This window comes from Cyprinus carpio, chromosome B17 (assembly GCF_018340385.1).
Source record: "Cyprinus carpio isolate SPL01 chromosome B17, ASM1834038v1, whole genome shotgun sequence".
In the NCBI taxonomy this organism is placed as follows: domain Eukaryota; kingdom Metazoa; phylum Chordata; class Actinopteri; order Cypriniformes; family Cyprinidae; genus Cyprinus; species Cyprinus carpio.
The window spans coordinates 2,570,039-2,591,829 of NC_056613.1; the positions used below are offsets into that span (position 1 = coordinate 2,570,039).

The 21,791-nt window shown below is 36.9% G+C and overlaps 1 protein-coding gene across 2 annotated transcripts; it reads right to left on the minus strand.

Annotated features, from left to right (window-relative positions):
* Window positions 1–5,575: 5,575 nt before the first annotated feature.
* On the minus strand, window positions 5,576–21,526 carry LOC109107756 (prosaposin-like). 2 transcript variants are annotated; one of them, XM_042743046.1, is made up of 5 exons: window positions 21,388–21,526; window positions 21,203–21,267; window positions 6,075–6,173; window positions 5,831–5,992; window positions 5,576–5,701 (listed from the first exon to the last, which is right to left on the minus strand). In XM_042743046.1, exons 1-4 carry the CDS (start codon window positions 21,428–21,430, stop codon window positions 5,834–5,836), a joined length of 366 nt encoding a protein of 121 aa, XP_042598980.1. In that variant the 5' UTR covers window positions 21,431–21,526; the 3' UTR covers window positions 5,576–5,701; window positions 5,831–5,833. The 2 variants fall into 2 exon arrangements, with proteins under 2 accessions (XP_042598980.1, XP_042598979.1); XM_042743045.1 differs by lacking the exons at window positions 21,203–21,267; window positions 21,388–21,526 and adding exons at window positions 6,439–6,503; window positions 6,624–6,796.
* Window positions 21,527–21,791: the final 265 nt, after the last annotated feature.

Sequence of the window (21,791 nt, forward strand, 5' to 3'; positions counted from 1 at the left end):
GGATGTCACTCTCACTCTCCTCCGGGAATGCCGTAACGGGTCTAGTCTCAGACAAGCTACCCAGCGTTGAAACTCTCTCATAAATAGTCTGCCTAAGGGAATGACTATTAGACCTGAGGCCATCAGACTTTATAGTCTGAGGCATGTGCGAAAAGAAACACTGTTCCCTTTCCGAAAATCGGCCAGGCATTTCGTAAATTTTATTACTCTCTCCTCTGACAGGAGGAGTCCAGTAACAACCCTAGATATACGTTATTGACTGTCTGGGAACTAAAACACTCTTTCCGGTGTTTAATTTTAATCCCAGTTTTTGTAGATGTTCTAGGAGCATGGCTGTCTAATCTCGAGTCCCTTTTTTCAGGACTAGGAAGTATCTCGAGTAAAACCCACTGTGACTTTCCTCGGGAGGAACCACTCTTATTGCCTTTTTGTTCAACAGGGAGGTAATCTCGTCCTGAAGAACATGTACTAATGCTCCCCACACCTGAGAATAAATTATTCCTTTGAACTGCGGGGGAGAAGTGGCAAACTGCAGTCTGTAACTGTACTGTACTGTTCCCTTGAAATCTTCCTCCTCTTCAGAGAGAAGGAAATCCGATTGCCCATCTCTTCCTCAAATTCTCCTCCTCCTCCTCGTCTGTGCTGAGGACTCCAGCCAGAGGGGTGCATACATCCAGTTGTTCACCCCACGATAGAGTTGCCGTGGTGGGCAGCTCTACAGGAATGGGTACCTGAGGGGCGGAAACCAGAGCGAGACTAGCTAACCAGACAAGATAGCTTGGCGTGCTAGCCTACGACAGAGGCTCTTCATGGCGAAACGTGCGCAGTGCTCACAGAATCTGGGAATATCGACCACCATTTGAGCATGTTTCAGCCCAAGACATGCAGAGCGGACCTGGTGTGTGTCATTGCATGAGATCTTGTTCCCGCATGAGCAAAGCCACGGATCTCCCTTGCTAGCTACGGTAGTCTGCATTGCTGCAGCCATAGTTGCGGTACTGAATGACCCTAACAATGACCTGGAGTGCCGATTGTAGGCGAAAGCGGCGTGGTGGCCAACAGATTGTCTATAAGCACAGTACCAGAATGACAAGCCAGCAACCAGCGTGGAGACTAGCTGATGGCTATCAGAGTTGGGTAGGCTTCTGGTGTAAAGCGAGAAGAGGTTTTTGAATGTCGTAATGACGTTGCGTCGCTCCTTTTTTACTGAGAGGAGAGAGCCACTCCCTGAGACACCGAAACGTATGCTTGAAGAGAACTAGGGTGATTAAATGCTATCTGTCACGTGACGTGCCTTTGACCTTAGGTCAGTTTTATATTCATATCAGGTTCAAAGATGTAAGTTGTATTTGTAGTAAAATCATGGTAACCATGACACTTACAATAGTAACAAATGAAATTTGAAGTTAAAACCCGGTAAACAAGACACTTACCATGTTTTTACCACAGTAACTGTAGTTTTACTATGGTATAGTAATAGCACAATAATCACCAAACTAACTATGGTTGTACCACTGTAATGGTAGTGTTTTGATGTGCTTTTATATGACAGATATCACAGTAATCACATGTAATGTACCATGCTTGTAATACCTTTTAATGTAAATCCAAAACATGTATAAAAAAAACAAACAAAAAAAACATATTTTTTCAATCTTGCAGTTCATTCATATCAGTTTATATCTAAAATATTTTGCTCACAGATCATTATTAACATTCTGTATATAATTCTATTTTATTTTCTCTCCCCTTTTTTATTATTATATTTTTTTTAGCTGAAAAGATGTAAAGGAAGCAGTCAGCCCAGTCCTGTTTGTGAAGAGGTATTCCTTCAGAAATGGAGAAGACAGAAAGCTGCGGAGGCAGACATTTGCAGCAGTAGGTCTGTGTTAGTTTGACTCTTTTATCAAACATTCCTGCTGTTATAATTTGCACAGCATTTGTTGTTTCTTAAACGTTTGCGCTGTCCAAATACCCACACTTGTCATCTTTGCACTTGACCACTGGATTACTTATTTGATGTATTTCCTGTATTTGGCCCAAGTGAGCATGAAGACCACAAGTGTGTGTCGAACTTTTCATTACCTGATGGCAGTGGTTCCCAATCCTGGTCCTGTAGGTCCACGGTTTTGGTGTCTCTCTTATCTGACACACACATTTGAGGTCTTGGAGCAGGGTTATTCAAATCTTACCCTCGAGGGCCAGTGCACTGCAGAGTTTAGCTCCAACCCTGATCAAACTCACCTACCTGTGATTTTCTAATGATCCTGAAGACACTGATTAGCATGCTCAGGTGTGTTTGATCAGGGTTGGAGCTATACTCTGCAGTGCAATGGCGCTCGAGGGTAAGATTTGAATAACCCTGTCTTGGAGTCTTCACTAATGAGCTGATGAATTGAATCAGGTGTGTTTAAATAAGGTGACATCTAAAATGTGCAGTGTTGGGAGTTCTCCAGGATCAGGATTGGGAACCACTGCCTTATGGGACACACATGTTTACAGAGAATTTTTTTTTTTTTTTTTTCAACTTTGCATTTTAAAATAAACTTCTAAATGTCTTTTCAATAGTCCCTATTGAAGATGACAATTTAATTTGTGGTGCTTCTAATTAAGTGATAAAAAGCAGTTGCAAATGATGTACAAAATATACTTTTCTGTGCACCAATAAAACGTGCAACACTTTGTTTTACTACTAAATTATTCTTAATTTCTAATTATTATAATTTATATTTTACATACATTGAAAAGGTTTCCGTGACCTCTCGTGAGATCTCGGCAAAACGTCTCACGATTTATTCCAAACCATGATGCATGATGGGATACGCTAAGCACTAAATAACGCTCCGGAGCGGTATTGGAGATAGTGTGGGTTTAGTGTGCGTTAAGGGCACTGCGCTTTGGCATTATTAAGATCGGGGACAGTCTTGTGCACACACTGTCATGTACACATGCTCTCAAATGCCCAAGACTGCAAGTGTGGGTATTTGGACAGGGTCAAAGTCTTAAAAAATGATCCCTAAATACAGTCACATATCAAAGTCTTAATAATTCAGTAATTCAATTTAACACTTGTATGATATTGTACAAGCCCCAGGACCGTCTCATCTGACACTATCACAGTATTGGTAAATCAGTTGTCCATTGGCTTCTTAATAAAGTACTTCAAATAAGCCCCGTCAGTTCATGTTCCAACTATACATAATATCTCTCTGCACCTCGTCATTTATGTTTCCACGAGTGGAAATGCTAGTTTGATGTGTCACGTGATATATCAATTCTTTGATTAATTTGTCAGAACCAGATCAGTTACACTACAGATAACAGTCCTGTTAGCATGTAATCATTTTAAAAAGAATTCATATGAATATAGCTTGCTATTAATGACTTGCTTTTAATAATGGATGCATTTAACATTTAATTATACAGCATCTTTACAGAGGCTGCTTTTGTGGTTTAAAAAAACCCCACAGTAATGTGTAAGTTGCATGTAATTTAATGTAATAATATTTTCTTCCTTTCTGTCTTACAGGATTGCTTCCAGATAATGCTGTCCTTCTACAATATTGAGCCCAACAGCTCTTTTAAGAGCCAACCCTCACAAAACTTCCTAAAAAATAAAAAAGAGCTATTAGCCTCAGCGAATCTTGCTATGATCAGGTACATTTTGGTACATTTGTTTAAAATTTTTTTGAATCAACATTTACTCATCAAATGTTCTGGTCTAAATCTTATTTTAAACTAATTTAATTATATGTTTAAGGAGCAATATTAATTGCACACAGAGTATGTAGATTATCTTGTTTTACAAAAGAGAATGAAGACCAAGGAAATTATTTGCTCAGGATGAGGAATGAAGACGGCCATCTTGCGCCCAAACAAAGACAGAAAGGTGCTGAAGTCCACTGGTATTTGTGTATTGAAGCAATGCTGTGTTATGTGTTACAGCACTTTATGATGATCACTCACAGGACTGTTCATGTCAGCCTTGATTATTCTTTCTAAAAGGTTTTTTTTTTTTTTTTTTTTTTTGATACAACTATTACAATTATAGCATGTTAGCAAAGTGTGACTGGAACATTTTTAATCTTAAATTTTTACAAACCACACCACCTGTTTTTCTTAAATAAAAGCAGACAAGTGTCATGAAATTGGTTTAGTTGATATAACCACCAATTTACATTATTTCATTGTTTTGTAAAAGTTGTGTGTTATAAATTGTGGATTGATAGTTGATTGGTTTGAAGCAAGGCCTTACACTGCACAGACTAAAACACATTTGTGAGAGAAGTCATGAACTTCGGAGAAAGATTCTAGAGGAAAAAGACACATTTACTGCAACAAAAGATATATTCTAGAGGCAAAGACTCCAGTCTCTGAGAACTACACATGCTAATGGAGTCTCATGAGCAAGTCCTTTGCCTCTGTAACTTTTTCTTAAATCTTGCATAATGAAAGTTTTATTGCACTATTTTAAGAATTTTACTTTGTACAGATGATCTTATCAGCCAAATAAGGGGTTTTGACCAAGTGATGCTCTTGAAAGGAGTGAAAGAAGAGGATGTGGTAAATTGTCTTCAAAGATAAAGCTTCTCAAAAGGTCTTAAAACAGCTTGAAAAATGTTATGTGTATAGTACTTAAAGGGTCATAGTTGCACACCCTGCTAAAATCACGCAGAACATAAGCTTAGCTGACTGTCCATTAAACAACTTCATCTGAATTGTTTGTGTTTTTTTTTTTTTTTACTTTGACCAGGTCTGGGATCTGTCTGAAAATGGGATGTTAGGACTGAGAGATCCTCTGTCTGAAAAAAAGCTACACCATATCGGTGCTGGATATCAACCACAAACTGTTTCCAGACATGAGAGAAGAAGATCATGTTGGGGAAATGAAACCAGTTTAGATGTGATGATAAGGAATCATTATTTTCTGAAACAGTATCAAATATCTTATATGTATCACGTGATCTGTATCACAGTTGACTGGATAGTATTGTTTGACTTTTAAGGACATTTCATTACTCATCTGTGTGAACTGATTAATATATGATGTTAATGTATTTTTGATGATCCATTATTATTTTCCTTGAATCTTATTTGTCTTGATACTACAAGTCAAGTCAAGCTCTGTAAGACGCCATTCAGAAATGGCATCATCAAATCAGGCATGCCACTTTAAATGGTTTGATCTGTCCTAGATATGGCAGAAGTCAAGATCCTTTATTTATCTTCACCTGTCCAAACCTCATGCACATCTGTCATAATCACAGTGGATTGAACTAATATTTATTCTGCAAGAAACATAGTTGACTTATGATGTAAACATATACTTTTCAGTTTAAATTGAATAATATCTTTGCAATGCAGACAAAACAATGCAATAGTATGAAACAGATCTGGTAAAAATTATGATTATTTTATTTATTTATTTTTTTGCTTTTGAACTGTTGTTGAGAATATTGTCTCTGCATATTTTAATAACATTTATTCTGTTTAGATTTTATTTACTTTATATTTTAAACGTGTTTGATTTAGCTTAATAATTAGAAAACAATAAAAAGAAAACACAGATAATTGATTGCTTTATTCATATTTTATTTTTATTTTATTTTTTTCATTGTAATGCTTTCAAAGTAATTTATTCTCATTCAGAAATTGCCATGAGCTTGATCATGTACAAAATTATCTCCTTTGTGGCTCTGACCTGCAACAAACAAAACAAACAAACAAAAAAGGTTAAAAAAAATTAATATATCATCATTTAACCATTATTACCATATTACTGTAGGAAAAAAGACGTGATTGTACATTTTTAGCATGGGTTTTTCTGTACCTATTAGCAGATAAGAATTTTAGAACAGACTTTGTTTGGGGCGTCATCTGTCATTAGCTCTTTGATCAGCTTGTTCATATACTTCTCAACAAAGTTCTTGCACGGATCCTTCCTCTGATTTAATACATCACAGCCCTTTTTCAGCTTGGTTTTGATTTCATCCTGAGGGAAATTATAAATTTAGTCAAGGTTGTTGTGAGATGTATGGTCAGATCAATAATTTAGTATTAAACATGACACCCACCACCGTTGGTTTATGGGAGAGTAATGTTTTCACCGCCTTTACGATCAATTTGCATATTATGCACTCACTAGATGACTGCTGTTTCGGCATGCCATCAGCCTGAAAAACAATGCCATATGAAGCAAACATAAATTGTATAACAATAAAGCAGATAAGAATACAGCAGAAGCCAATCTCCAAATCTCTCTGCACTCATAGAGACAATGCAATAAACTATGCTGCTTAATTAGTCGTCGATCACCTGTTAATCACATGCAAATGAGTGAAAAGTTTTGCCCTAGTCTAGTTAAACAAATATATGCATCGGTCATTATTTTAAAGTATACACTTATTTAATGAACTGTTGTAATCAGGAGATGCTTACAGAGATCTCTTCATCTTGGTCCTCAGCAGAGTCCACCTCACGGATCTCCCAATGAGCTGCACAAACTACAAATAAATGGACAATAATTCATGTTAAAACAAATGATTCAATCATAAAACAAAAATGTATACCTAACACAAAGTACTGTAGAAGTCATATTAGAACTGAACTGGTGATTATTTTACCTGCAAATATGAGCAAGCTGACAAGAAATATGTTGCGGAGCATCTTAGCAGATGATCTCTAATCAGTGTGAAGACAAAGCTTTCAGAATCGAGGTTCAGATGTGCTCTTCAGAAGCATGTGGAGCTCTTTTATAGAGGTCTCCATCCACCACAAGTGAGCGTTTCTTTCCAACCACAAACCACAGATGTCTTGCCCAGGAGAAAAAATTGCGCTTCCATAATGTACTTATATTGCTCTATTTTCATGCACTAATTTTGTATTTATATACACTAAAAATTATTCTTTAGTACTTTTAAACATAATCTTAAGAACATCTAAGTGTGGATCAGGCTTTAAATAAAGTGACACAACTACAACAGAAGGACCTTCTTTAAAAGAAAAGCAAGAAGAACACCTCAACACAACCATATTTCATGATGGATTATAGTACTGTCACATGAAATCAAACGTATAATTAATCGAAACTGGGAGATCAATCGTAGTTATGGTGAGCTACAGAAATCCTCCCTTGATCAATGATAAAGTTACAAGGGATGTTTAAGTTTGGACGTTGCGATCATTGTGACAATGTAATTCAAACTAAATCATTTGTAGATGTCTGCACAAAGAAAATGTATTCAATCAAATCATTTATACATTTGTAATGGGACCATGGTTTGGGCACTACAAGTCCCAGCAGCCCCAGCATTATATAAGGAAGTAGTGAAGCTTGTTTGCTCGATCTCTTCCACTGTTGATTTCGGGAATGTTGTGGCGGATCTAGAACTTTGAAAAGAATGATATAGCACTTCAAAAGAATGGCAGCAGATAAGCAGTTACATTGAATACTGCCAGAGCCTCGTTGAGAACTGAACATATGATGTACCGATTAAGAGTGTTGTGGCTGGATTATTGCCTGACTGATGCTGCCTGACTGTCCCAGTCAGAAATTGTGGATGTTAAAGGGATGCACGGTTACCGTTTACTTTAGCTTTAATGGACTGAGAACTTTATGTTAATGTTTTTTTTTTTTGTTTTTTTTTGTGGTTTTGAGAACCAGATTGTGAGAGGATATATTAGGCAATGAAGAAACTGGGTTAATAGTGATTGTGTTACAATGCTGACTTGTGTTTGTATCACCTGCATTGCCCACTATTAATTAAGCTGTTTATTCTTTTCTCTTATAGGTTTAGTTTTGGTTTCTTAAGCCAATGGTGGCCACGGAGTTGCCCTCACTGTGTGGATGGCGGTGGTGAGGTGGCTGGGATTGTGTGGTAGTTTGATCACTTTATCTTTGTTTTTTCTCTGTAGGTTTGCAGTGTGATTGCTGTGAGCTTGACTGCTGTGAGAACACTTTTGCTCGTGCCACTTCTGTCTTCACTTTCTGGGTAACCTGTGGCCATCTATAGTTGGTTCTCTTTTTGTTGTTTATTTATTTTGATTTTGTTTTCATGTGGGTATTTGCATCAAAGATTGGTGATGTGATGTTTTAATACTTTTGACCTGTCTAAATAGAAATGTGCCTGTTTATCAAAGTCACCTCATGGCCCCTTTCGCCTGGTTACTACTGACCTCTTTAGGTCATCCCACCACACATTGTAAGAGTATGTTCAGCTATGTAATCTATTGACCTCAATGTCCTTGTAACTGTTTCTATGTGGGTCAAACTAAACATAGGATGCAAAATAGATTATGGGATCCAAAAAATGTTCGTACAAGAAACAAAGATTATCATATGTCAGTGCATTATGTGTCGGTCATGATTCTAATTCCTCTACTTTAAATTTTTTTTGGTTTGGTATGGTTTTTTGGTTTGGTATGACTGGATCTTTTAGAAAGGGTGATAGACTACAAAAACTTTTACAAAGGGAAGTTTTTGGATATTTTCGTTGAGAGCTACCATTTTTCCTGGGTTGAATGAAGAATAAGATTTTACTCCATTTTTGTGAAACCATTATTAGTGTGCCCCCCTCAACCCCTTAATAATAATAATTATTGTACACACTCTCTCTCTCTCTCTCTCTCTCTCTGTAATGGCTAACAAGGTTGTATGCCCATCCCCATATTTTTTTGGACCAGAAGAAGTGCCTTGGATTCTTCTTTTTCATAACATCAAAGTGTACTCAACTGTGCCATTTTGGGACTCCATGAATATGAAAGAAAAAAATGTGCTTTCAAAGGGTTAGTTCACCCAAAAATGAAAAATAGCCTGTGTTTTACTCACCCTCAAAGCATTCTAGGTGTATATGACTTTCTTCTTTCAGACGAATCCAATCAGAGTTATATTAAAAATTGTCCTGGCAATTCAAAGCATTATCATTGCAGTCAAATAAAGTGGCTCTTGGCTTTTATAGAAATCCTCTGACATTTTTCTTTACAATTACTCGGTTTGCACTTGTAATTCACATGACTAATCATGCTACCCTGACGTCCTATAAGTCAACTGCTGGAATGGCTTCCGAGTACAACAGATGTGGGAGGGAGAATTGAGAGAGAAGTTTTTAGTACGTTTGAAATATGGATTTTTTTTTTTTTTTTACAAAAACACATGGATTCGCTACAAGAGGCCTTCATTTATTTAATTAGGTTTGTTTAGAATATTGTTAAAGCATGGAAAGCTTTTCACACATGCATAGACAATTTCACATGCATGAAACCTAATTCACGTACACACAAAAAAAATTCACGTGCGTGAAAAAAAATATATATTCACAAAAAGCAATTTACATGCGCAAAATAAAATTATGTATTCATAAAATACATTTCACAAATGCAAAACACAATTCGTAGATATACAACTGTGCACAAAAACCTTTGAATGTTTAAAATGTACGAGTGTCTGAATGTACAAATCGTCATTTACTACGAATCCACTCGGATTTGTGTGTGTGTGTTTTTGAGACTTTCCTGGCAGAGCTCTCTTCCCACGTGGGTCTGTCGTACTCTTTAGCCAATCAGATGCGAGCTTACCATTCAACCAATCATATCATAAGCCACTGAGAGTGCATTCAAGGAGCATGATTCTGCGCTTCTTTTGCGTTGCGCAATATGGATTAATTAGAACGGACATTAAGCCTTTAAATCAGTAATCCCATAGACAGTAAAAGAAATGGACACAGCGACCCAACTGGAACTCAACTGAGACAAGTGAAGCCCATTTTTAGCGATTTTTAGCACTTCCGTTTCTAACGCGCAGACTCAAACAAAGGAAGCTTCTGCCATTATTGTGACTTCATCTGAACATGTGCAAAACTACTCTCCTTGAATGCACTCTCAGAGCTCTGCCAGGAAAGTCTCAAAAACACACACACACAAATCCGAGTGGATTCGTAGTAAATGACGATTTGTACATTCAGACACTCGTACATTTTAAACATTCAAAGGTTTTTTGTGCACAGTTGTATATCTATGAATTGTGTTTTGCATTTGTGAAATGGTATTTTATGAATATATAATTTTATTTTGCGCATGTGAATTGCTTTTTGTGAATATATATTTTTTTTTCACGCACGTGAATTTTTTTTTGTGTGTACGTGAATTAGGTTTCATGCATGTTAAATTGTCTACGCATGTGTGAATCGTGTTTTTTGCGTGAATTATATTTGAGACTAATCTGCTTCCATATTCATTTACCCCCCGGAGCGGTGTGAGTCATGTTTTTTTATGGATGTGCATGCTTTATTTAATGTGTTTTGGACTGTTAAACATAAACACCCACCCACTAAAATGAAAGAGCTTAGAAGAGACAGGACAATTTTTAATATAACTCCGACTGGATTCGTCTAAAAGAAGAAAGTAATTTACACCTAGGATGGGTTGAGGGTGAATAAAAAAGGCTATTTGTCATTTTTACAACAATTTCATGTCAATAAAAAAGTACCCAAGTCACACAACATGCTATTGTTATTGTTAACAGAGGCTACACTCTTAAAAAATGATGGCTCATTACTGATTTTCTGAAGCTCAGCCATCCAACTACACTGACTGTCAACAGGTAAACGATTTCTTTATTAAAATGTCTATGATTTATAACTTTCAAATTATAACTGGTTTCCTACCAATCATGTCTTTTTGGATACTTCTATCCTCTTTACTACTTAGTAAGTAACATAAAACATTTAATTTATGTTTTTTTTTTCTCCCAATTACTTAGGTTTATGCATAAACATACCCAGTCACAGCTGCATGACTTTATATCACATTCACACAAAAACAAATGGAAGGAGACATATTGTAACTCAATTCTGTATTTCAGATGCTGTCACATCCTGCATATCATCATCTGCAGAGAGACACTACCACTCAATCACATCATAATACACGTAATGATGTTCTTACAGACATCATAGAAGATTATGAAAATAATTTTTTTTCACTGGAATGTGGTTTTTATTTCTGTAACGAGGAGGCTGAGGCAGTATTAGAATCCATTTGCAGAAGTTTATTAGGGAAAGATCTTAGAGACAGTGTCGTTAAACCAGGCAGAGAGTCAGTACTGTAATGGAGGTCCGATCTTTCAACATAGACAAGGGGAATCCAAAAGGCAGAGACAAGTAGGCAGGCGAATGGGTCAAACACAAACATCAGTCCAATCAGGCAATAAATCTAATGGGGCTATCCAAGAAGTAAGAACGTGAAAACAGGTAAGGCAGGTAAACTGGCAATACTTCGCAATGGGGAAACATGCTGACTCGTGTTAAATAGTGTCAAACAGGAAATGACCATAGAAGCAGAGGGAGCGGTGAACAGTCAGTACTCAGGCAAGGGCTCCCTCTGCTGGCATTACAGTTTCACTATTTTCTGTCATCAGGCTCCACTCACCCAGGAACTCACAGCAAACACTCATGCAGCTGACCATCTTCTCTCGTCCTTCTCTCCTCTTACAGAAGATTAAGTCTCTAAACTTATTCTCTCCAGCAACCCTACCACCTGCCCTCTAGATCCAGTCACCTCACATCTACTACAAGCTATTTCCCCTGGACTTATGCCTTCACACACATATCATCATCAACACAGCTCTTCTCACAGGCATTTTTCCCACCGCATTCAGTTGGACTCTGGTTAACCCCATTGCTTAAAAAACCAACACAAGACACCTCACTTGAGAACTACAGGCCCATGTCTCTCCTCCCGTTCATAGTAAAATCACTTGAACCAAGAGATTCTGGATCTTGAACCAATCTGTATTTAAAAGTGGCCATTCAACTGAAACCGCCTTGCTGTAAGTCACTGAAGATTATTATTTATTAGTCCAAATCTTCAGTTCTCATTCTGTTAGAACTATCTGCTGCATTCAACATTGTTAATCATCAAATCCTTCTGTCCATCCTCTCATTGCTGGGCATCACCGTAACTGCACTCACAGGTGGGTCCTTCAGGGTGTCTTGGGAAGGAGAGGTATCCAAATCACTGGGGTTCTTCAGGAATCAGTTCTTGGACCCCTCCTGTTCTCTTTATGCACTAGATCACTGTGACCCATCATTAAGGCACATGGTTTCTCCTGCTATTGCTATGATGATAACAGACAGCTCTATCTCTCATTTCAACCAGATGATCCAGTGGTACCTGCTCAGATCTCAGACTGCCTGACAGACATCTCAGCATGTATGGAAGAGCATCACCTTCTTATTTTCCCAGCCACCCTATTAGTACAGCACCAGTTTACCATCCAACTGTCCAGTTGGAAAAAAGCTGTCCAAACCTACCTGGTCCTACGTGAAAAATTAATTGCCCCCTCCTGTTAAATCATGAAAGAACTCTGATTAAGAACATTATTTTATAAAGCTGAGTTAAATTTCACTAGCCACACCCAGGCCTGATTACTGCCAGACCTGTTGAATCAAGAAATCACTTAAATAGAAGATGTCTGATGAAGTGAAGCATGCTTAAAGAGCAACACATCTTGCAGTGATCTAAATTGAATCTGAAATTCAAGATGAGAAACAAAATAGTTGACATGTATCAGTCTGGAAAGGATTATAAAGCCATTTCTCAGGCTTTGGGACTCCAGCAAACCACGGTCAGAGCCATTTTTCACAAATGGAGAAAACTTGGAACCATGGTGAACCTTTCCAGGAGTGGTCGGCCTACCAAAATTACTCCAAGAGAGCAACGACGACTCATCCTTGAGGTCAAAAAAGAACCCAGAACAACATCTAAAGAACTGCAGGCGTCACTTGCCCTAATTAGTGTTCATGATTCAACAATAAGACAGATTCTGGGCAAAAATGGCATCCATGGGAGAGTTAAAAGGCAAATGTTATCGCAAACGCATGATTGCAGTTGTTGCTGCAAACGGTGGTACAAGCAGTTATTAGATTTAGGACCTTTTCTAAAATCCTAAGAACCATTTTCATGGCACTGTGTGTGTGTGTGTGTGTGTGTGTGTGTGTATGTATATGAATATCATGGAAAAATGGATTTTTTTTTTTGTGTGTGCTTTAATTTTGATGATTAGAGCTTACAGCTCCTGAATGTCAAAAATCCAGTATTTCAAAATATTAGAGTAGTTTCTAAGATCAACCAAAAAAGGATTTGCAAAACAGAAAAGTTCAACTTCTTTAAAGTATGTTAATTTATGCATTCAATACTTGGTCGGGCTCCTTTAGCATTGCAATACACGGGACATTTTTTGTAAATTTAGTAATTTAAGTAAGAATCAAACATTTAATGTGTCATTTTACACTGTAGTGCAATATGACTGATATATTGCATTTAATAATAATGTAGATGGTTTAAAAGCAGCTGTCTCCTGAATCTAAATGAGGTGAGCTCTGGGCACTTGATTTGTGTGATTAACAAGCCAAACAGAAACAAAGTGCATGAGTTTGAAAATAAACACACAAGACATAAAATACTGTAGTAGGTGTAGCTGTTGGGAAGTTTAGTTGGAAGTGAGAAGCTGTTGGAAAGAAACTTTTTTTGCAAATCATTTCAATCAACATTTCTGTTTCAATAAATCTGTAAGACTGTATAAATACTTGATGTTAATAACTTAATTGCTGTTAATATTGTTATGACCTTAAGATATGCTATGCATCTGTGAACAGTTTTTTTTGTATGTTTTCTTTCCTCTCTCTGCTCGTGTGTGTAGACATGTTTGTGTTCCGCATTGGTGTGGCCTCTGTTAACCAGCTGAAGATGGTGATTGGTCCTACTATGCACCTGAACCAGATATAAGGACTGCCCCAAACACTCATCTAGTGCCTTTGAGCCTCGTTGACACAGTACTTTGGGGTTTTGCTAGCATGCTGATTAACTATTTTCTGCTATTGTTTGTATCTTTGTCATTGTTTGGTTATGAGTGTCGTACCAGAGAGATATATTCTGTGTAGTGAATCTGTTGAGTGTCTGTCATTGTAAGATCAGATACTGAATCTCCTGTTTCTCTGAACATTGCCTCTTTTGACTACGATTTGTATTCTGATTCTGCTTTGTGAATGCCCTGAAACTTTGTAAATAACTTTGGGACATAGGGAGTTAGACGCCATTTTATTTATGTATCTTTTTCTCACTTTATGGTTGAGGGAGGTAAGTTGCTCTGTATTTTGTTTTCTTTATCTCCATTTGAGTTTATTTAGTTTCAAAGAAAAGTTGTTTTTTTTTTTTGTTTATTTTTGTTTATTTTTTTGTTTTGGCCTTGTCTGCCCCTGAAAAGAAAGTAATAATAAAAAGAAAATAAAAATTGTTCATTTGGCAACTCTCTGGTGTGATCTCAGTTCTCTTTTTCTGTTACGGCTAACCACTAGAGGTCGTAACAACATCTTTTCATTCACTGCAACAATTCTACAAGCTATAGTATTGAATTAAGTCTGAGGATTTTTTTTTCTGTGTGGCCAAAAAAAAAAAAAAAAAATTACCCAGAAAAAATACCAAAGCAAATTAAACAATCACAGAAGGTAACAGACATGTTAAATGCCATTCTTTACTTGTAATTTATTTCTAATATTTCCAAGGAACCACAGTATAAAACCAGCGTGAGAATGGTAACTGTTCTCATGCATGTACATTTTTTAAAAAGAGGAAGCGTAACACTAAACAACTCTCTTACCTCAACAAGTTGTTTACTTCAACAATTTTGTAAGATATGTATGAGTAGGCTCCTAATAATGAAATTTACATAACCAGAATACAGACCTGTTTTAAAGATAATAAAGGTAATTTCATGCTTGTTGTCTTTTAATTTTTATCTACCACATATGAAACCATAGACCAAAGTGGTAAAACTAACTTGAGGTTGGCAAATGTTCCCACACATATACACAGATCAGGCATAATATTATGACCACTGACAGGTGAAGTGAATAACACTGTTTTTCTCTTTATCACGGCACCTGTTAGTGGGTGGGATAGATTAGGCAACATGTGAACATTTTGTCCTCAAAGTTGGTGTTAGGAACAGGAAAAATGGGCAAGTGTAAGGATTTGAGTGAGTTTGACAAGGGCCAAATTGAGATGGCTAGATGACTGGATTGGAGCATCTCTAAAACTGCAACTCTTGTAGGGTGTTCCCAATCTGCAGTGGTCAGTATCTATCAAAAGTGGTCAAAGGAAGAAACAGAGGTGAACTGGCGACATGGTCATGGCTCACTGATGCACGTGGAGAGTGTGGTCCGATCCAACAGTTGAGCTACTATCGGGCAAGTTTGTTTGGTGTGTTCCTCTTGTTGGACTTACGTTGGCGGGTGTTTACCTGATTTAGCATGTTCAGTTGGCATGGGGAAAGTGTGTTTCAAGTGCAGCTTTTTGATCCGACGCTGCTGACACAAGGTGACAACTCCGTCTGCTTTCGTCACCACTAGTTAGCTGAAGTTGGCTTGGTGTGTCCCCGGCCTTAAGATGCACTTTAGCAAGCCAGCAGAGGCAGTGTGATGCTTTGGGCAGTGTTCTGCTGGGAAATCTTGGGTCCTGCCATCCATCCACTTTGACACGTACCATCTACCTAAGCACTGTTGCAGACCATGTATACCCTTTCATGGAAACAGTATTCCCTGGTGGCTGTGGCCTTTAGATAGATAGATAGATAGATAGATAGATAGATAGATAGATAGATAGATAGATAGATAGATCCCAAAGGAAAAATTAGAAAATCCAGTAGCAACATTAAAAAACAGACACTTAGCGGATGATGGACTGGCTAAGACTGGCTAAGAATCCTCCTCTCAGCTACCAATGTTAAGCCTAGCTCCACACCCACCACCCAACCACACTTTCTCACCAACTCATCCAGCTGTGTGGCATCCCTCTTTCTAATGCTGCTCCCCCAGCACATGACGGCACAGAAGACGATGCTAGCGATGACAGTCTATTAAAACATCTACAACAACCTTTTGGCATAGGACATATGACACAATTCTGAATCATGCTTGAAATCTGAAGTGTACAAGACAAACAGGACAGGGGAGAGCACTATCCCCTGTGGTGCCCCCGTGCTGCCGACTACAGTATCAGCGATGCTATCCCTCAGTTGGACATATTGAGGTCTCTGTAAAATAATCTGTAACCCAGTTATTAAGATTATACCCCACACTCATTTCCGTCAGTTTGTCTTTCAGTAGAGGGGGCTGGATGGTATTAAATGCACTGGTGAAATTGAAAAACATCATTCTCACAGCGTTACTTCCCTGATACATGATGATTAGAGAGGTTTATTACTCTCACCAGGTGAAACCAGGGTAGTCAAACCTATTGAAGAAGTTGTTGGCCCTCCCCACATAACTCATCACAAAATTCCCTCATTTCATGCCATGCCACACCTCCCTTATGCTTTTTTGCTGTAACTTCTTCTCCACTTTTCTTCTGTATTTATCTTTAGCTTTTTTTCAGCTGGACTTTGAGCTCTTTTTGTATACATCTAATCTCCTCCAAGTCACCCTTCTTAAAAGCCCTCTTCTTCTGTTTGAGGAGGTCCTTCATGTCACTAGTAATCCAGGGCTTACTGTTGGGAAAACAGCAAATGGATCTAGTTGGAACAACAATGTCATTCCCATACGACTCCTGTAGCATTCCCAAGTCAGTAGACTGAAAAAAGTCTTGCAGGGCCTCCTCAGCTCCAAGAGTCTACTTCCTAAAGGAGCGTGTGATGATAGGTTGCATCACTACTTAAGGCTTATAATGAGGCTGGAGCAAAACCAAACTATGTTCTGATCTCTCCAAGGGTGGCAGAGAAAGGGCAGTATATGCATCCTTAACATTAGCATACAGTAGATCAACAGTCATGTTCCCTCTAGTGAAGCAGTCCACATACCGAGAGAAAGCAGACAGTGAAGAGTCCAGTGTGACATGATTAAAATCCCCAGAAATAAACGTAAAGGCTATTGAATGCTGTTTTCTGCAGTTTCGCAATGACCGAATAAATAACTTCACACCTGGCTTCAGCTTGCACACATGGGGGGATGTAAACCTAAAACTGCGATGGTGTGTCATCTTCACAGTAACATGCCTAGGATTACACTTAATAAACATTGCAAGTCCCCCACCTTTAATCTTTACACATGCCTTTGTGTCTCTGTCTGCTCTGACTGTGATGATGCCAGATAAGTCCACGTCAGCGTCCGGGATGCTAGGGGTAAGCCATGTCTCAGTGAAACACAGCAAACTACACCCCCTGTAGATCATCACATTTTTCACCAATGCAGCCAGTTCATCTATTTTGTTAGCCAGTGAGTTGACTTTCCTATGACAACAGACGGAACAAGGGCTTAAAGTGTCATGAAACCCCTCTGTTTCAGTTGATTGCAAAGAATTCATTTGGACAACTTTAAAGTGATTTTTTTGCACCCTCAGATTACAGATATTCAAATAGCTTTATCTCGGCCAGATATTCTCCTATCCTAACAAACCATACATGAATGGAAAGGTTATTTATTCAGCTTTCATGTTATGTATAAATCTCAATTTTGAAAAAATTACACTTAAGATTAAGAAGGTTTTGTTGTCCAGGGTCACAAATAACGACTTTATTTAACAATTCGTCTCCTCTGTGTCTCTCCACATTACCATAGCGCCATTTTGTAGAATATCCACCGGTTTATATAAATCATACTATTACAATACTATTATAGATCAGTGGCTCCAACCCTAGTCACATACTGCCACTGTGCTGAATTCACCCTATTAAAATATTTTGTGTTCCAAAAAAGAAAGTAATTCATACAGGTCTGGAATTACATGATAGTGAGTGAATGATGAGTTTGTGTGAATTGTTCATCTTCTCCAGCACCTACACACATCATACACACCACCTGTTTAGCAGGCCGTTTTCACACCACTGCCACAACAACCAGACAACTTAAACAGCCCCATTTGACAAACAACTCACAGATGTACGCTGATACTACACAAACCTCTCCACACAACTTTAGCCAATCATCTTTGATAAAGTAATAACATGTCTTGAGGTCATGAAATGCAGGATAGGGAGCAGTCATTATTTCCTTTGAATTCTTTTTTCTTCTGACACTTGGTCTAAAATGAGAAGAATTACAATAAATAGCTATTGCTGCTGATTGTCATATTTTAAAACTGTTGTGTTTGAAAGGATGTAAAGATGCTCCGATGCTATCAGATATCTGAACATAACAGTTACTGTGAGAAATACATGACAATGGAGGAAATGGCTTGTGTGGTTGTGTTGATCTCACGACCTCAGTTTGTCTTCAGATCTTCAGCCTTTTTGCATCTTAAGCAATAGTAAATCCTACTGACCAGAACTTATATTTTCTGCATATGTACTTTTATAAAATACTTAACATTAAGTGAAATTCACCCCCCATATATCCTACTCTGTTACTGAGGCTGTCCAAAAACTAGTAAACTGAAACTGAAAATTGATAAATAAAAATAGTAAAAATAACTACCAACATCATCATGAAATCATTAAGATCACTTTAAAAATTATTTTGTCAAACTAATTTATGTAAATAAATAAATACAAAATATGCATAACAAAATGAATACAAATGGCAATATTGCACTAAACGTTAAAATTAATAATTAATTCTAATAAAATAATTCTAAAATTATATATATGTATATCTGATAAGTGGCAGGGTGTCCAGATATCAGTAACCACACACACACGCAAAAAGTATCAAATAAAAATTATTATTGTTAAAAATAATTACAAAATAATTTGCAAAAATTACTACCGAAACATAATGAAATCAATAAGATCACCTTTAAATAATTTTGTCAAACTAATTTCTGTAAAAAAATGCAATATTGCACTAATAATAATTACTATTATTAACACTATCATGAAATCAAGATACTTTTTATTTCGTATTTATTTTGTATAATTTTTTGTGAACAAATAAAGCATGCATCATAATATAATATAAAATACAATACCACAGTAATATAAAAGTGCAATATTATGTTAACTTAAGCTAAAGATCACAACTAACCGATTGCAAATAAAGTATAATGAAAAATGAAAATAAATGATAATGTAAACAACTCTGTATATCATTAATGATTATTTTAATGGCACTGATACAATAATATGGTACAGGAATTGATTTGACTAAATAATTGTTAATTTAATGCATCTGTTTAGAACATATAGCCTATTATTTTGTCAGGGAAGTGTTGGGGGAGGATGTATAAAGGGGGTTTTGTGCTCAAACTAAATGACTGATGATGAGTGTGAATGTAGGAACTGTTGATCTAAATAGCCACATTCATGTCAGATGGCCTCATGGCCTCATTAGATGGTGCCATGTTGGTAATCAGTCATTCTTAAGTTTGTTTAGTTTTTCTTCTGAAACTCCGTAGTGGTTGGGTGTGGTTTTATCTGGTACTTACTCAGCCTTACCTGGTATCTGGGTAGACAAGCCTCCCAAAATTTGATAGGGCTTATTTTCAAAGTTGGGCTGGTTAGCATGGTTATTTGGCCCCTGTTGGTTGTAGTGGTAAACTACATGCTTTGGCTGGAAAGAGCATCTTCTTCCATTGATATCTTTTGAAAATTAGCCATGTACACCATTGTTCAAAAGTTTGCGTGCATGGGAAAGATTTCTGTTTTTGAAAGAAGTCTCTTATGCTCGCCAAAGCTGCATTTATTTGCTATTTATATTTTAAAATGTAATTTATTCCTGTGATGCAAAGCTGAACTTTCTGCAGTCTTCAGTGTCCCATGATCCTTCAGAAATCATTCTAATGTGCTGATAGTAGTATAATAGGGTAGTTTAACAAGTGCCTGATTTTATAGGGGTTCATAAAAGAGTGAAATGATATTTTTCTCTCAGCATAGTCGTACAAGTCAATCTCTGTAAGATGTCATTCAGAAATGGCATCATCAAATCAGGAATGCCACTTTAAATGGTGTGATCTGTCCTTGACATGTCAGAAGTCTCGTGGTTAGCCACAAGAACCCTTCATTTAACTGCAACTATGTACAAATGCTGTTCACATCTGTCATAATCACAATGAACTAATATTTATTCTGCAAGCAACATAGTTGACTTATGATGTAAACATATACTTTTCAGTTTAATTTGATTAATTTCTTTGCAATGCAGACAAAACAATGCAATAGTATGAAACAGATCTGGTAAAAATGATGACTATTTTATTTATTTATTTATTTTTTGCTTTTGAGCTGTTGTTGAGAATATTGTCTCTGCATATTTTAATAACATTTATTCTGTTTAGATTTTATTTACTTTATATTTTAAACGTGTTTGATTTAGCTTAATAATTAGAAAACAATAAAAAGAACACACAGATAATTGATTGCTTTATTCATATTTTATTTTTATTTTTATTTTTTCATTGTAATGCTTTCAAAGTAATTTATTCTCATTCAGAAATTGTCATGAGCTTGATCATGTACAAAAATTATCTCCTTTATGGCTCTGACCTGCAACAAACAAAACAAACAAACAAAAAGGTTAAAAAATGAATATATCATCATTTAACCATTATTACCATATTACTGTAGGAAAAAAGACGTGATTGTACATTTTTAGCATTGGGTTTTTTCTGTACCTATTAGCAGATAAGAATTTTAGAACAGACTTTGTTTGGGGGCGTCATCTGTCATTAGCTCTTTGATCAGCTTGTTCATATACTTCTCAACAAAGTTCTTGCACGGATCCTTCCTCTGATTTAATACATCACAGCCCTTTTTCAGCTTGGTTTTGACTTTTTCATCCTGAGGGAAATTATAAATTTAGTCAAGGTTGTTGTGAGATGTATGGTCAGATCAATAATTTAGTATTAAACATGACACCCACCACCGTTGGTTTATGGGAGAGTAATGTTTTCACCGCCTTTACGATCAATTTGCATATTATGCACTCACTAGATGACTGCTGTTTCGGCATGCCGTCAGCCTGAAAAACATCGCCATATGCAGCAATCATAAATCAAATAACAATAAAACAGATAAGAATACAGCAGAAGCCAATCTCCAAATCTCTCTGCACTCATAGAGACAATGCAATAAACTATGCTGCTTAATTAGTCGTCGATCACCTGTTAATCACATGCAAATGAGTGAAAAGTTTTGCCCTAGTCTAGTTAAACAGATGTGCGCATCAGTCATTATTTTATACACTTATTTAATGAACTGTTGTAATCAGGAGATGCTTACAGAGATCTCTTTATCTTGGTCCTCAGCAGAGTCCACCTCACGGATCTCCCAATGAGCTGCACAAACTACAAATAAATGGACAATAATTCATGTTAAAACAAATGATTCAAGCATAAAACAAATATTTATACCTAACACAAAGTACTGTAGAAGTCATATTAGAACTGAACTGGTGATTATTTTACCTGCAAATATGAGCAAGCTGACAAGAAATATGTTGCGGAGCATCTTAGCAGATGATCTCTAATCAGTGTGAAGACAAAGCTTTCAGAATCGAGGTTCAGATGTGCTCTTCAGAAGCATGTGGAGCTCTTTAAGTCAGCATTTCTTTCCAACCACAAACCACAGATGTCTTGCCCAGCAGAAAAAATTGCACTTCCATAATTTAGGCTACTTATAGTGCTATATTTTCATGCACTAATTTTGTACTTATATACACTAAAAATGATTCTTTAGTACTTTTAAACATAATCTTTTAAGAACATCTAAGTGTGGATCAGGCTTTGAATAAAGTGACACAACTACAACAGAAGGACCTTCTTTAAAAGAAAAGCAAGAAGAACACCTCAACCCAACCATATTTCATGAT